Source organism: Nerophis lumbriciformis, linkage group LG04, assembly GCF_033978685.3.
Source record: "Nerophis lumbriciformis linkage group LG04, RoL_Nlum_v2.1, whole genome shotgun sequence".
NCBI lineage: Eukaryota > Metazoa > Chordata > Actinopteri > Syngnathiformes > Syngnathidae > Nerophis > Nerophis lumbriciformis.
In genome coordinates, this window is record NC_084551.2 from 31,756,243 (window position 1) to 31,773,027 (window position 16,785).

Below are 16,785 nucleotides of genomic sequence, written 5' to 3' on the forward strand. Positions count from 1 at the left end.
GCTCTGGCTTTAAAACTGGATACAAGAGCTTTTGTAAGGTCCCAAAACGAGAAAAGCGCTGCCTCCATACCAGACACTGCACTAGACGGCAAAATCAAACGGCTCTGGGGGCCCAAACTTTACCCTTCTTTGGTCACTATAGGCGTGTAGTCCTTAACTGTGACACCATGTCATGTTAATAGGGAAGCTGAACTTGTTTCATACACAACTCCTTTATTATAGCCGTCTCCAGTTCAACACACATGAGCTAACGTGGCTAACATTAGCAACTCTCTTGAGAAGGCAACCTTGTGGACTACGGTGGCCTCAAATGGTCAAACAAGGCAATTCTCACAACCGACCACAACTTAAATTTTCTAACATTCCCACAGTGAATGAATACGGTTTCCTTCAACTGCCTGCCACTTTATTCATAACTTGCTGTCTACTGTACCTATCTTAAACAACTTGAGAGGGTGCAAAATACAATTTATTCAAGATGTTAAGTTGACTCAGTTTATTCTTGTTGGCATTTTTCTAAATATCATTCCATGACATGTATTTTTTTTAAATGCATAAATCAATCATCCATTTCCGAACACATGTATCATTTGTAGTCCTAGTATGATGTGTATTTATTATTCCATGAAATCTTTTTTTTTTTAAATTTGTATCCCGATTAAAAATGAATCCTCCAGTTTGTGGCTATTATAACTCATACCTTTAGAGGATATTCAATTTTACACCATGTTTTAAAGAGATAACATTTGGAAAATGACTTCTACGTATTTTATATTGATCTATTAAATCAGAATTCTATGTTTTTAGAGGGCTTAAGTGCAGTTACCCTTTGATAATTTTGATTGAGGGTACAGTGTGATGATTGACAAGCGGAACCTTCTAATTGGCTAATGTCTACAGCCGTGCACAAAGTCAGAACACTGGATACTACTGCGGAACAACAAATATATAGAAATGCATTATCAGATGAAACAGTCTTGTGAGCCAATTTGAATTCACTAGATAGTAACAGTTCATGTTAACTTTTCAACTATTCAAGATTATCATTGTCAAATGGTGACAATTGTGTTTATACAGACAATTGCAAGATGTTGACTATTTAATACTAATACTAATCTAATTAGGGGCGGCATGGCGAAGTTGGTAGAGTGGCCGTGCCAGCAATCGGAGGGTTGCTGGTTACTGGGGTTCAATCCCCACCTTCTACCATCCTAGTCAAGTCCGTTGTGTCCTTGGGCAAGACACTTCACCCTTGCTCCTGATGGCTGCTGGTTAGCGCCTTGCATGGCAGCTCCCGCCATCAGTGTGTGAATGTGTGTGTGAATGGGTGAATGTGGAAATACTGTCAAAGCGCTTTGAGTACCTTGAAGGTAGAAAAGCGCTATACAAGTATAATCCATTTATCATTTATTTAATACCCACAAAAGGATTTGGACGTGGGCATTAATACTTTTTTAAGTCGCATTAAAAATGGCATTAAAAAGCATTACATTAGATCTACTGATACCTGTAGGAACCCTGTGATATTTAACAAATATATTTCAGGATATGAGTTCCACAGTAGGCTCACAGTAGGTCTGTACCTCGGTTTGTGTTATCTGTTCCAAAAGGTCCATCCAAAACCGAATACCTGTTTCGAAAAGAAATATTGTCAATTCAGGTAATCTGTACTTCCACTTTTATAAAGTAAAATTACAATTTTACATGGCAAAAAACAAAGCAACATACAAATTACTAGGGATGATGTTTGATAAGAAATTATCGAATTCGAGCTCATTATCGAATCCTCTTCTCGAATTGATTCCTTATCGATTCTCTTATCGAATCCAGATAGGTTGTTGTATATGGAAAAAAAACACAATATTTGGTTTAACAAAAGCTCACTTTTATTTTATAAGAAAAACTAATAATAATAAATAAATATTGACTGTTGTTACCCCCCTAAAAAAATAAAATAAAAAAAATAAATATTGACTGTTGTTACCCATGGTATGGTATTTATTTATTTTTTTGTCATAAAAAAATACAATCATGTGTGCTTACGGACTGTATCCCTGCAGACTGTATTGATCTATATCAGGGGTGGGCAATTCATTTTTACCGGGGGCCACATTAGCAACCCGAGCACTGCTGGAGGGCCACATCGACAATATTTCAATTAAATTTTGCTCAATATTATTTTTGATGTACCGTAAGATAAATAATAATAATAATAATAATTAATAATAATAATAACACTTTCATTTAACCTAACTTAACTTTATACAAAAGCAGATTGCTTTTGATGGTTTTAATTTTAACACTGTCTTACACTACACTTCCTGATGTACAATACAAACATGCAAACATGTCAATTTCTGCACAGGGTTAATCTAAAGTTTATCCTGCATCCTCTTTAAAAGTCCAACATTTTTCCCCGTCAGATTTGGACAACCATCTGTTGTCACACCTGCCAGCTTGTCCCATTTCAGTCCTAACATGTCCAAACACGCATTTACCTATGTGAACAAGTCATTACCTGTGGTTGTCTCTTTAATTGACTGCATGGCTGCCAGCTCCTCCGTGATTTGAAAGTCAGCAGTTATCCCACGTATGAAGATGAGCAGCTGGGCGGTGTTACGTACATCACAGCTCTCATCCAAAGCCAGCGAAAAACAGTCAAAGTCGGCCGTTCTGTTCTTCAGCTGAAGCTCCAAGTTTCAGGTGTTGTGCCGGATAATACACCCCCGGCTAGAATGCACCCCCTGACGGGAGTGTTATATCAACTAAAGCCCACACTTAAAGTTTCCACGTGCAAGATTGAATCTATTTAAAAAAGTTATTTAATAAGAAGCCAAAAGTGCAAAAACAATAATGTTCGTGTTGGAGGAGTTGTGAGTGAATGAAATATGAAATCCGTGCTGCAGTCTGCAGGTGTACCTAATGTTGTGGCCCAGCAGCGACTGCAGCACGGATTTCATATTTCATTCATTCACAACTCCTCCAACACGAACATTATTGTTTTTGCACTTTTGGCTTCTTATTAAATAACTTTTTCAAATAGATTCAATCTTGCACGTGGAAACTTTAAGTGTGGGCTTTAGTTGATATAACACTGCCGTCAGGGGGTGCATTCTACGCCGGGGGTGCATTATCCGGCACGGGCATTATCAGAGTCCAATAAGCACTCCTTAATAAACTCTCCGTCAGAAAACGCCTTACTTTTTCTGGCGATTTTGTGAGAAATGACGAAACTTGTCCTGACGGCTGCATTCTGGGGGTGTGAAATTTGGCAAAAAGTCCTTGTTGGGTTTGAAGTTTTACCATCAACGCATCAGCCTCCCTTGCACGCGCTTCATCAGACAGATTCCGGTATTTTTCCTCATGCTTCGTCGTGTAGTGGTGATTCATATTATATTCTTTAAACACTGCAACATGTGTACCACACATTAAGCACACGGCTTTACCTTAAATTTCTGTAAAGAAATACTTTGCAGTCCATGTCTTGTTGAAAACACGGCATTCGTCATCAATTTTTCTCTTTTTAGCGTCTCATCACGTGTCGCTGTGCACCTTCACTCACAGGTTACACACGGACATACGCCCATAAATAACGCTTTTCAAAATAAAAGCAGCACAGTTGTATTGCGCGCACGACATAAATGTTTTTTAAACTTTATTTTGTAATTTGTGATTGCCGCTGTTCACATTCACTCACGTGCATACGTCCACACGGAAGTACCGGTAATACAAATAACGCTTTTCAAAACAAAATCAACACCGTTGTATTGCACACTCGACATAGATACTTTTTAAAATGTATTTTGTAATTTATGATTGGCCTCACGCGGGCCGGACAGGGACGCACAAAGGGCCGGATGTGGCCCACGGGCCGCAGAATGCCCATGTCTGATCTATATTGATATACAGGACTGTCTCAGAAAATTAGAATATTGTGATAAAGTCCTTTATTTTCTGTCATGCAACTAAAAACATGAAAATGTCATACATTTTGGATTCATTACACATCAACTGAAATATTGCAAGCCTTTTATTATTTTAATATTGCTGATTATGGCATACAGCTTAAGAACTAAAAAATCGTATCTCAAAAAATTAGAATATTTCCTCAGACCAAGCAAAAAAGAAAGATTTATAACAGCAAAACAAAATCAAACATTTGAAAATGTCAATTAATGCACTCAGTACTTGGTTGGGAATCCTTTTTCACGGATTACTGCATCAATGCGGCGTGGCATGGAGGCAATCAGCCTGTGGCATTGCTGAGGTGTTATGGATGCCCAGGATGCTTCAATAGCGGCCTTTAGCTCATTTGCATTATTGGGTCTGGTGTCTTTCAGCTTCTTCTTCACTATACCCCACAAATTCTCTGTGGGGTTCAGGTCAGAGGAGTTGGCAGGCCAATCGAGGACAGTAATGCCATGGTCAGTACACCAGTTACTGGTGGTTTTGGCACTGTGGGCGGGTGCCAGATCATGCTGGAAAATCAAATCATCATCTCCATAGAGCTTTTCAACAGATGGAAGCATGTAGTCCTCTAAAATCTCTTGGTACACAGCTGCTTTGACTCTGGACTTGATGAAACACAGTGGACCAACACCAGCAGCTAACATGGCTCCCTTAACCATTGCTGACTGTGGGAACTTCACACTGGATTTCAAGCAACTTGTATTTTGCTCCTCTCCAGCCTTCCTCCAGACTCTAGTGCATTGTCTTCCAAATGAAATACAAAACTTGCTTTTGTCTGAAAACAGGACTCTGAACCACTTGACTGTCCAGTGCTTCTTTTCCATAGTCCAAGTCAGACGCTTCTAGAGATTTTAGAGCACTACATGCTGTTGAAAAGCTCTATGGAGATGATGATTTCATTTTCCAGTATGATCTGGCACCTGCCCACAGTGCCAAAACCACCAGTAACTGGTGTACTGACCATGGCATTACTGTCCTCGATTGGCCTGCCAACTCCCCTGACCTGAACCCCATAGAGAATTTGTGGGGTATTATGAAGAAGAAGCTGAAAGACATCAGACCCAATAATGCAAATGAGCTAAAGGCGGCTATTGAAGCATCCTGGGCATCCATAACACCTCAGCAATGCCACAGGCTGATTGCCTCCATGCCACGCCGCATTGATGGCAGTAATCCGTGCAAAAGGATTCCCAACTAAGTACTGAGTGCATTAATTGACATTTTCAAATGTTTGATTTTGTTTTGCTGTTATAAGTCTTTTTTTTTTACTTGGTCTGAGGAAATATTCTAATTTTTTGAGATGGGATATTTGAATTTTCTTAAGCTGTATGCCAAAATCAGCAATATTAAAATAATAAAAGGCTTGCAATATTTCAGTTGATGTGTAATGAATCCAGAATGTATGACATTTTTGTTTTTTTAATTGCATTACAGAAAATATAGAACTTTATCACAATATTCTAATTTTCTGAGACAGTCCTGTATAATGTAGGAACCAGAAATATTAATAACAGAAAGAAACAACCCTTTTGTGCGAATGAGTGTAAATGGGGGAGGTTTTTTGGGTTGGTGCACTAATTGTAAGTGTATCTTGTGTTTTTTATGTTGATTTAATAAAAAAATAAAAAAAAAAAAAAAAAAAAATTTAATAAAAAAAAAAATGTATTTCTTGTGCGGCCCGGTACCAATTGATCCACGGACCGGTGGTTAGGGACCACTGGTTAGGGACCACTGGTGTAGGCTACAAGATAACGTTAATGTTATCAGACGCATACTATGCTTAGGTAACGTTAGTCTAGCTAACATTACTGCAATCCTGGATTGACATACGAGGTAACATTATTTTAGCCTAAAGGCTACGAGTGAGCAGATATGGAAATTAACCGGCAACAGTTAACGTTAGTTACTCACCAGCACTATCACTGGAATTGGCGCTGCAGGTTGAAGAGGGGCGTGCTTCGTCGCTGCTTCTCCACGACACCTTTCTCTAACCTTCAAGTTATGTGCAGCCTGAACATGTTTCAACATGCTTGTTGTACTTCCCCCCTTACATGAGAGCGAAGCCTGGCAATAATTGCAGATAGTCGTTTCCTCGTCATATTTTTTTGTAAAATGAAGCCATGCCTTGAGGCGTTTTTTCCGGTCCATTGTTGTTGCTGCTTTCTGTATCTGCCGCCTAATGACTGAGCTACGTCATTTCCTGGGACGTGTCACAGGGCATTTCCTGTGGGACGGGATTCGTTCCCAGGGATTCGAATAAAGTGTGGCCTCGATAACGGGAACCGGTTCTCAAAAAGGGATTTGAGTCCATGGAATCGGTTCTTTTCTTATCGAACAACCGGGAGAACCGGTTTCGAACATCATCCCTACAAATTACTCCTGCAATCTGTGTTAGCTAAGAACATTTACATGGCAATCATATTGTAACAGATGATGCCTTTGTACTTTGCTCGAGTTCTTTTTTTGGATTCAGTAGTGTTACTCCACCTTTTTTAAATGTTCTGGCTTTTGCAACGTCTGAGTACCGGTAGGTTATTTTAAAGCCATATTCAATAGAAAAAAGCACAGGTTGCCCCAAAACCAGAAATATGCAGCACACTTGAACGTCCCATCAGTGCACTGCGCCCAGTGCTTATTATGAGGAAAAAAGGTGAATGATATGGAGTTTTAAATTGTTCTGTGTGAGTGTTATGAACATATAAACTAGCCACATGCACATAGTAAGAATGATTAAAAGATTCCCTGGATGAAATCTGTCTATAGTGTTCCAACGCTACAAGAACCGCTATGTATTCTTCACAGAGTCTTGGTCACCAACGTATGGATGCCTTTTTTGGGCTCTCATTTAGCAGAATGATATGTGATAATATTCAAGACAGTGTAGGAAAACCGAGACACATTTTTTGCAATATTTTTTGTCAAAATCTTTGGTCTCATTGCAAATATTTGAATACCACAATTAATGTATTGCATTTCCTAATTAGAATCTGAGTCTCAAAAGACCGATGCATCAGAATCACATCCTCAACCTGAGGAACTGCCTGTCAGGGTTCCATCCACAAAATCAGACCATGGGATAAAGCCAAAGATTCCCAGCTATCCTCAAACCAGGAGACCAGCTGGAGGCATGTCCAGACCTTTGCCATCGCCAGGTAAAGTGTTGATTTTTATGTACTTTTGATGAGAATAGTATAAAGTCCGGTTTGAATGTGTTGATTATTTCTGTTTTTCTTTCTAGGAGCAATCACAACAAAACCTCACCACATACTAACAGTAAGCGATCTGGAGGAGACCCGCAGGGCTAGGCGCCACAACCCTCACTCACAGACAGCAGGCCTGCGTGGTAACATGTCTCCTCCTCTGGGCCCCCCAACTGGACCAGTCACTCTCCGTGCGGGGAAAGCTTCCATTTCCACTTCCCCGCTGTTTCCAAGTGCTAGTTCAGACAACCTGATGAATTCAGCCCGTCCAGTTGGAGGCAGAAGTGCTTCCTCAGTTCGTTGCACTGGTAACGCAAATACCCATTGTGCCTCGTCTTTCTTTCCTCAGTCTCCCTGGCAGGACAGTACAGAAACATTTCCACCTCCAAGTCTGTCGCTGTCTTCATCAATACACAATTTACCCAGGACTAGATTGTCTTTTGATCTAGGCCAATCCGATTCTGTTGAGGTACCGCACAACTTCTTAGCATCTCCAGAGCCGGAAGATGTCTCTCCAGCAAATGGCACTTCACCCCAGGGTGGTGAACAGAAGGATGAAGGGGAATTTCCCTACAATCCATTCCACAAGGATTCCAGTATGGCTCTTGGCCAGGAGATTGAAGAGACACTCCTAAATGAAGTTGTGGCTATGAACTGTGGCGGACAAATAGTGGTGGAAGGAGACGATCAAGAGGAATTTTGGGGAAGAGCCCAAGAAGTACAGAAAAGAAAGTCCCTTGTTGCCAGTTTGCCACGGTCAGCAGCCTCAGGCAGGGCTGACTTGGAGAACACCTCCTCTGATGATGATATGGAGCATTATTTTGACTTCTCACGCACTATTGTTAGCTGTCCAGGGTCTAAAGATCATTCCAAGTCTCCCACATCTGCCTCCTCCCGGAACGTGGCTCAACTTGATGGTGTGGATGACGGAACAGAGAGTGATGCAAGCATCTCAACAAGTGATGATTCCCAGAAAGTCCGGGCTTCCGGTAAATCTCTGATCCCAGCCAAGAACCTAACTAACAGTGTGGTCCCAAAAATTCTTAATCAGACCCCCAAATTGTCACCCAAAGACATTCACAAAGAGTCCTCTTCTGTGAGCATCTTATCTGCAGTCCATAACCCTAATGGCATGGGTTTGGTCCCTCCACACAAAGCGGAATGCTCTGACACAAAGCAGGAAAATATGCATCCTACAAATGAGGGTCTGCCGGACTTACTGACAAAGATGACTAAAAACTCCTCTTCTGAAGGGAGTTTACAGAGTTCCTGTCTAGAACCTGCCTCTGGAATACCAATTGTTCTTGAGACGCATGACACAGCCCCACATTTGAGAGGGATGGTTGCTGTTTTAGAGGCCACACAAATGCAGTCCCAGCAGACTGAACATTCAAAACCTCCAAAATCTGACAACAGTCACGTGTCTTCAGCTGAGGCCTGTACTGTGTTAGTTAATCATCTAACTGGTAACTCGGTGGAACCTTCCTTAGCAGATTCAGCTGACAATGCTCAGGGTTTGCTGCAGGGTTTTCTTCAATCCTCCCCCTTAATATCAACAGATGTGCAATGCCCTTCTCATGGACTTTCAGAATCTGTGCAGATGTATTCCTGTTTGCCTGGTTTCACCCAGCCTACAGTCTCAAGTATTACACTACATCCAGTAACCTCATCACAGGACTCAGCTTTTGTTCAAGTGGATTCTTTATCTACCAAACTAACCACCCCAAGTCCTGTTGGAGACCTGACACAGACTCTGTTAAATGAGTCACCTCAAAATAATCCATTGCTATCAGAAACATGTGTTCATCCAGAAACCTTTGGTAACATTTCAATACCCATGCACTCCACACAAACACAGCCATTACGTTCAACAGCGGTCACCATTCTTTCTTCTGCTTCGGTAACTTTTCCACCTGGACTCACTACAACTGTCCCTGCTTCAATCCAAACCACCTCAGCCCCAATAATGTTAAATGGCTACAGCACTTCATCCACACAGAAGGATGCTTCATCTGGTCACACAATCTCAATTAACTTTTCTACCCCAAGACCCACTTTAGAACCTCAGCATCCAGTCTTGTCACAGGCTTTGCCTGGCCACGCCATTCTTACTGTGAAGGAAGTGGGAGGTCCAAATGTTGACCCTACTCCGCATGTCCTGTTGGTGAACCGTCTTGGGCAGATTTTTGTGAAGAACCCAGAGAGCAACACATTTCAGCTGCCTAATCCAAATTCCTCATCCTTTAACTGCGTCACTCAGATTGCCAGTCTTTTGCAAAGCAATGCACTATCAGCCACGCTAGCAGCAGCTGGTAACCTGTCTTCTCCACCTCCTGCTACAAACATGATGTCAACCACATCCGGGCAAGCTACTCCTCCAGATCAGAATCCCACCACGATTACCCAGCTGCTTACTCACAATACCAATGGGGCATTGTCATCGGTTAATGTAAAAAAGCCAAGGAAGACTGCAAAAACACCCAAAGATGAAACCGCTCCAGAAAAGAACAAGCCAAAGAAGAAAAAAGAATCGAGTGCGTCGAAAAAATCCAAGTCATCCAAGACTGTTGGGCAGTCTACTTTGTCACCTAAGAGTTCTAACATATCTCCTGCAGAGAGCGCCGAAGCAATTATCAACCAAGCAATGGCAAGCAACTACACCCCCAAGTGGAGCGGGCTTCGGACGCTTAGCCCTTCCTCTGTGGTTTTGCCCCTTGGCCTACTCATTGAACCTGAATCTCCAGCACCATGTCCCAAACCAGCACCTCATCCTGCTTCCTGCCCTCGCACTCATGTCCGCATGAAGCGAGTATCTTCGCTTTCAGACCGTATTGTTACCAAGAAGTCTAAAGTGGATTTCCTTCCTTCTGAACTGACCAGTGAGGACGAGAACAAGCGACCAAACGTTCCGAGTGCGTCCAGCAGGGCCTCTGGAGTTCGCATCAAGGCTCCAACTGTCAAAGGAGTACTCAACTTGGATGAGTTGAAGCAGGAGCATCTAAGCGATTTTGAAAGCTCTGAGTAAGGTTATTTTTCATGTACTGTATACTGTATTTTTTCACGTATAATCAACGTCTTACTTAATGGCCATTCATGTCATCCACTGTCACCCCAAAAAGACCTTTTTGTTTTTCTCCTCTGGGGGAAACAAGCATTAATTGTGATTATCTACCGTATATACAAAACCGGATTTCCCTATACAATTACATTTAGCAATCATTAGGTTAGTGCTTAGAGAAACGATAACACGAAAATCTGCTAACCAAAACAGCAGTACCTACCAAAACACATATCCCTTGTGATTGCTTCACAGTATTTATTTTTATTAGACTTAGACTTAGACTTCCTTTTTATTGTCATTCAAATTTGAACTTTACAGCACAGATGTATGGTTATGTATGGTTTTGATTAATCTACCCCACTCCAGCTTGCCAAATTTCTTGAGGTTTTGCTACATTTGCTCTGTTCCCTGTCTTCTAATAAATGCCTTGTTAGATGTCAAGTAGTGTCTGCAGCTAAGTACATAAACTGCAATTCTTTTAATAAGGAAGTACAGTGTAAATGATGAACAGCATCTATAACATGGGAAACATCTGTTAAAAAGCAAATGTTAGGACTATGTGCCTACCATGCACATTATTTATATGAAATGTGGTTCTAATTAATGCAAAGAGATGACATGTCCAGTACAGTCCAGTCACTCATGTCCTTTCTTTCAGTTCTGAACCGTGGGATGGTCTGCCTTGGGGTGAACATGGCAAGCAGCAGGCTTGGGATTCAGTGGGACACAGTTCTCTCATTGACTGGAAGAAATACTCTGGTACTTTTTTTATTTGTTAATTTTTTCATATTTTGCTATGTTACTGTATATGTTCCTTTTTGTATGCACAATTAGTTTTTAATAACTTTTTGTAAACTGATAGTTTGTTGTTCAGTGAGAAGAATAAGTCAATTGTCCTGTGTTAGGTTCTACCTCCACTTCAGATGATGAATCATCAACATCTGATGATGACAAAGAATGTTTACCAAACAAAGATCAGCCACACTTGCGATTCGAGATAAGCAGTGATGATGGCTTCAGTGTCGAGGCAGACACTATTGAGGGTGAGTCTCAAAGAGTGTGTTGATTTTTCTAATCATCTTACCCATTAGTTGGATTGTTATTTCACACACTACATTCTCATCCTTACCTCTAGTGGCCTGGAAAGCAGTAATAGATGGGGTTCAGGAAGCGCGAGCAATGGCAAAGTTGAGACCTCTGGCTTTTCAGAGAATGACCGGCGCCCGAATGCTTGGTCTGGTCCACGATGCTGTGGTCTTCTTGCTGGAGCAACTTAAAGGAGCACAACACTGTCAACATCACTCCTTCCGTTTCTTCAAGCAGTTCAGCCCGGAAGATGACTTGCCTATCAATTCCACTGGCTGTGCCCGGTCTGAGCTATACCTTAGGTTTGTGTACAAGAAGATGCTTATGAACTACAGAATTCAACAGGACAAAAGTTGTGTGTGCACAAGTTTTGGCGTAGCCTACGTGCCGATCAATGGCAGTATTTTAAAAATAACCACATCAAAGCGCTGGTTTTGAGATTCGAGTATGTGTTAAAAAAAATACTAACTCAAGTCTCAAACACTTTATTTCAACAGGAAGTCAACATTTGACATGTTCAACTTCCTGGCATCTCAGCATAGGCAGCTTCCCGACATTGGGCCTTATGACGATGAGGAAGACGATGTTCTTTTAAAGTCCACAAGGTCAGATTACGTTTAAAACATTAGTCTGACTTTCCTTGACAATGCTTATAACTGGAAATGTACAAGTTTGATATTTTTGGTGAAAAAAATACTTGATTTTATTTTTTGCTTTTGTTTAGACGGGCCACTAGTTTGGAGTTGCCAATGGCTATGCGCTTCAGACACTTGGAAAGGACATCGAAAGAAGCTGTTGGCGTGTACAGGTCAGCTCTGAATTTCATCTGCGAAATAATGTCAATCTTTTAGAATGATTATTGTTTGATATTTGTTTGTATTTTTTATTGATAGTTTGTATTACATTTTTTTAATGTACCGGTATTAATATTTAGTTTGGTTTTATTTAGAGATGTCCGATAATGGCTTTTTTGCCGATATTCCGATATTGTCCAACTCTTAACTACCGATTCCGATATCAACCGATACCGATACATACAGTCGTGGAATTAACACATTATTATGCCTAATTTTGTTGTGATGACCCGCTGGATGCATTAAACAATTTAACAAGGTTTTCCAAAATAAATCAACTCAAGTTATGGAAAAAAAAATGCCAACTTGGCACTGCCATATTTATTATTGAAGTCACAAAGTGCATTATTTTTTTTAACATGCCTCAAAACAGCAGCTTGGAATTTGGGATCGAGGTGGGCGGGGTTGAGGCGGGAGGGGGGGTAGGGGATAGCAAGGGGTGTATATTGTAGCGTCCCGGAAGAGTTAGTGCTGCAAGGGGTTCTGGGTATTTGTTCTGTTGTGTTTATGTTGTGTTACGGTGCGGATGTTCTCCCGAAATATGTTTGTCATTCTTGTTTGGTGTGGGTTAACAGTGTGGCGCATATTTGTAACAGTGTTAAAGTTGTTTATACAGCCAGCCTCAGTGTGACCTGTATGGCTGTTGACCAAGTATGCTTTGCATTCACTTTTGTGTGTGAAAAGCCGTAGATATTATGTGATTGGGCGGGCACGCAAATGCAGTGCCTTTAAGGCACGCCCCCAATATTGTTGTCTGGGTGGAAATCGGGAGATTTTCGGGAGGGGCACTGAAATTCGTGAGTCTCCCGGGAAAATCGAGAGGGTTGGCAAGTATGACTGGGAGACGGAACTGCTCGTACTTTTCCCTACGTCCGTGTACCACTCCGTACAGCGGGGTTTTAAAAAGTTTAAATTTTACTTTTTTAAACCGATACCGATAATTTCCGATATTACATTTTAAAGCATTTATCAGCCGATGATATCGGCAGTCCGATATTATCGGACATCTCTAGTTTTATTCAACAAATCTGATCTACCGGTAAATTAATATTTTTGTCTAGTAATGTTTCGACGGCTCCACACTGCATGGAGATGCATAATTAGCTGCTTGCTACTTGTCGGTGCAGGGACTTTAAAAAAAACTGTCAGCCAGAGAGTATCTGCATTTGTGGTCGACGTTAAAAGGCATTAATCCGCAATGGCGTTCATATACTTTTTCACGTTAATTTGGCCGATACTGATCAATTGGCACATCCCTAGTGTTTTCTATTAAAAAAAGTTAACCTTACCTACCTGTCATTTAAAAAAGAAAATCCAAGATGTATTATAGAAAATGGTTGGATGGATATTTAAAAATAATTTGAAAAGCGTTGCCCGGATACTAATCAATAAACAGGCTAGCTTAAGGTAACAAAAACACAACTTTCTGAGCTGAGGTAATGATGCAATCAGTGCAGTTTTAGCCAGTTTCCTCATGCCTTGTGCAACATAATGAATGCCATAAATCAAATACAACAACATAACATTAGGAGTGGAACGGGCGGATACAAACATTAACACTAGCTTAGCAATGTGAGTTAAAGTGCTAACATTACACTTACATTTTAACAGCAAGATTATCTGTTTTGCCAAGACAAAATGATCAAATCTGCTTTTTTAAAACACTGCCCTCCCTAAAGTGGTGGGTGTATATACTTGAGGCTGCCTGGCTCTATTGGCACTGTTGCCATTATTGTTGAAACATTATTCAAATAAACGTTTTGACTTGCTCAAACCCATGCAAATAATGAGTTAAACCCTTTTAAGCCACATTGACCTCTAGTGGACATTTTGGCTACATATTTCTTAGGCGTTGCAAGTCCTACCTCCAACAGACTGTTTTACGGTGAGATCATCTGATCCCTGACACCCCCACCCTCCTATGGTATAGGTCTGCTATCCATGGGCGTGGACTCTTCTGCAAGAGAAACATTGAAGCAGGCGAGATGGTGATTGAGTACGCTGGCACTGTCATTCGAGCTGTGCTCACTGACAAAAGGGAGAAGTACTACGATGGCAAGGTCGGTCTTCTATTACTTTTTTTTGTTTCATGTATGTATAGTAAATAAGGGGAAAAGAACAAATCCTTATGTTTTGCTCTGTTTTGTCAGGGTATTGGCTGTTACATGTTTCGCATCGACGATTTTGACGTGGTGGACGCAACCATGCACGGCAACGCGGCAAGATTCATCAACCACTCGTGTGAGCCCAACTGCTACTCCCGAGTAATCAATGTTGAGGGCCGCAAGCATATCGTCATCTTCGCTTTGAGGAAGATCTACAGGGGAGAGGAGCTCACGTATGATTACAAGTTTCCCATCGAGGACGCCAGCAACAAGCTCAATTGTAACTGTGGGGCGCGGCGATGTCGGCGCTTCCTCAACTGAGAGATTGCTCGTTTGATACGGAATTAATCTCGTTAACTAGAAAGCCTTTAATTAAGGTGGCACTGGATGCAGCTCCAAAATGTGGAAGGCACTAAGCACAGCATAGGAATTAGCCACTACGGAGACTAGTTGACAGTGTTCGATGTGCGGGGAACCAGAAGAGCATATCTGACGCTGACACGTGTTTGAAAGCTCCCCTTAAGGCTGCCTTGTCATATACACCTGGTTCAGCAGGGTCGCCACACGAGAGAACACAATAATTTCTAAAGCAGTATGATGTTCGGGCAGGGGCTCCAAGTTCACTGTGGATGACCCCAACCACATTTCTTCGACATACGTCAAGCCTTATCTGTTGCTGAAATTGTAATACTCTGCTTTGACAGATTCCTTATAATTTAGTCATTTCTGGAGGAGGGGTTATCTTTCTTTAGCACCTGTGTAATCACATTGTTGCCCCATTTGTGTTGTGGTGAGGTCAGTTCTTGAGCCATATATTCACCTTAACCTTATTTTACGTTCTCTTATGGTGGACACTTTCTTTTATCGATTTTATTTTATTTTTTTCAGAATCAGAAGATAACCATGGTGCTAACATTGCTGTCTATTTAACATCTTTGACTGAGATGTCCTACCAGATCAGGGTTTGTTTGGCTGCCCTGCTATGTTAAAACTAATGCACTCTAGCAGTACTTAACTTTTGTTTTAGTCATCGCCTTCTGTTTTAGGTTCAAAATTGAAAACAAAAAATGCATCTTTGAGAACTATATTTTTTGATGCATAGAATATGTATCAACCCACCCATACCAAAAAGTAAGAGTAATGAATCCCAATTTTTAAAGTTACCGGTAATGTTTTATTCCGCTCGTGGTTGCTGCTGTTTGCGGATCCTAATAGGACTTTTTGGTGGCCCTCGTAAATTAACAGCTCGCAAATTTCCTGCTACTGTTGAATTCTAAATCAGGGAGAGTGCTGGTGTAAATTGCCACTGAGCGTGTGCATTTAGCTCCTGCACCAGGCTTGTTGTGAACAGCGCACTAGATGCAGCACTTGGGATCACAAGCCTTCGTTAAGTCAAAAATGATATTGAATTGTTGTTCTTAGTCGATGTTAAGTACTGTCATTAATACGGTTAATTGAATTCACACTGTTAAGAAATGAGTCGTGATATTTATTCAAGTTTTTGATTTTTACATTTATTGGTGGAAAGTTTGCTCTTTGTATAAATGGTGGCGGATGTACAGCTTCATTTGTAGTGCCCTTTTGTTTACAAGTGATGTCCTTTGTTTCACCGATTTACTTGAATTTTTCCTTTGAAGCAATCGTGTCATACATTCATGGCCTTTTTTGTGACCGGGATTGTTTGGAATTAGGTATTTTTAAATATTTTTTAATTTAATTTAATTTTTTTTGTTGTCACGGTAAATAACTGACGGTCTTAGAATTAAAAGCAAGCACTGTTTGCCTCTTTAAACTCATGATGATATTTCCCTGCCCTTGTACCTTATCTCTCCAAACATATTTTCAATGGGATCATATTTGTTTCTACTTTTGAATTCTGTCATTTTGCATGTCCAATCACTGGGATGGAGCCCAGATTATTTAGTGTCAATCACCTGGCTGGCAACAACAACAAAAAACAGAGTCACTCCCAACTCATTGCAAGGATTCTACCTCAGCTGTTTAGACAGATGTTTGGGAATACTGATGCAAAAACAGGATAACTCGGTTTTAATGTCTGCAGAGCTGGTGTATGTTTGCGAGTATGTCTGTTTGTGTTGTTTTAGGTGCGTGTGTGTTTGCAATGAAGGATGCAAAGCTCTGGTCAAACCTGTAAAAAAAAAAAAAAAATCCAGTTGATCTTGCCCAAATCTGTTCAGAAAGCTATGTTATATTATACACACAAATATATAAATATAAATATATATATAGTAGGGTTATTTTAAAGTAAGTGTAAAAGACAAAAATGAGAAAATATGTGATCTTTAAATTTATGTCTTTGTTACCATGTACAAATAAACCCTGAGTTTGTAAATATTTGTATACGTATTTCTAAACCGGTTTAATTTTTTCTATGCACTTTTTTTTATTTATAATGTTATTTGCCTAAATAAAGATGTTAAAATGTTTCATCACATGTATGTATGTTTTGGTTTTTTTTTTTTTAATCCATGACTAATGTGGTATTTCAA

At 40.6% G+C, this 16,785-nt stretch overlaps 1 protein-coding gene across 3 annotated transcripts in view; it reads left to right on the plus strand.

Annotated features, from left to right (window-relative positions):
• kmt2bb (lysine (K)-specific methyltransferase 2Bb) overlaps positions 1-16,656 on the plus strand; it is a 39,660-nt gene extending 23,004 nt beyond the window's left edge. For all 3 annotated transcript variants that reach the window (XM_061952544.1, XM_061952561.1, XM_061952552.1), the window contains exons 28-36: positions 6,954-7,121; positions 7,208-10,190; positions 10,889-10,989; positions 11,136-11,273; positions 11,366-11,618; positions 11,814-11,921; positions 12,041-12,124; positions 14,101-14,230; positions 14,321-16,656. In XM_061952544.1, the coding sequence (XP_061808528.1) occupies positions 6,954-7,121; positions 7,208-10,190; positions 10,889-10,989; positions 11,136-11,273; positions 11,366-11,618; positions 11,814-11,921; positions 12,041-12,124; positions 14,101-14,230; positions 14,321-14,596 (4,241 nt within the window). In that variant the 3' untranslated portion in view covers positions 14,597-16,656. The remainder of the gene's footprint in view (positions 1-6,953; positions 7,122-7,207; positions 10,191-10,888; positions 10,990-11,135; positions 11,274-11,365; positions 11,619-11,813; positions 11,922-12,040; positions 12,125-14,100; positions 14,231-14,320) is intronic.
• Positions 16,657-16,785: the final 129 nt, after the last annotated feature.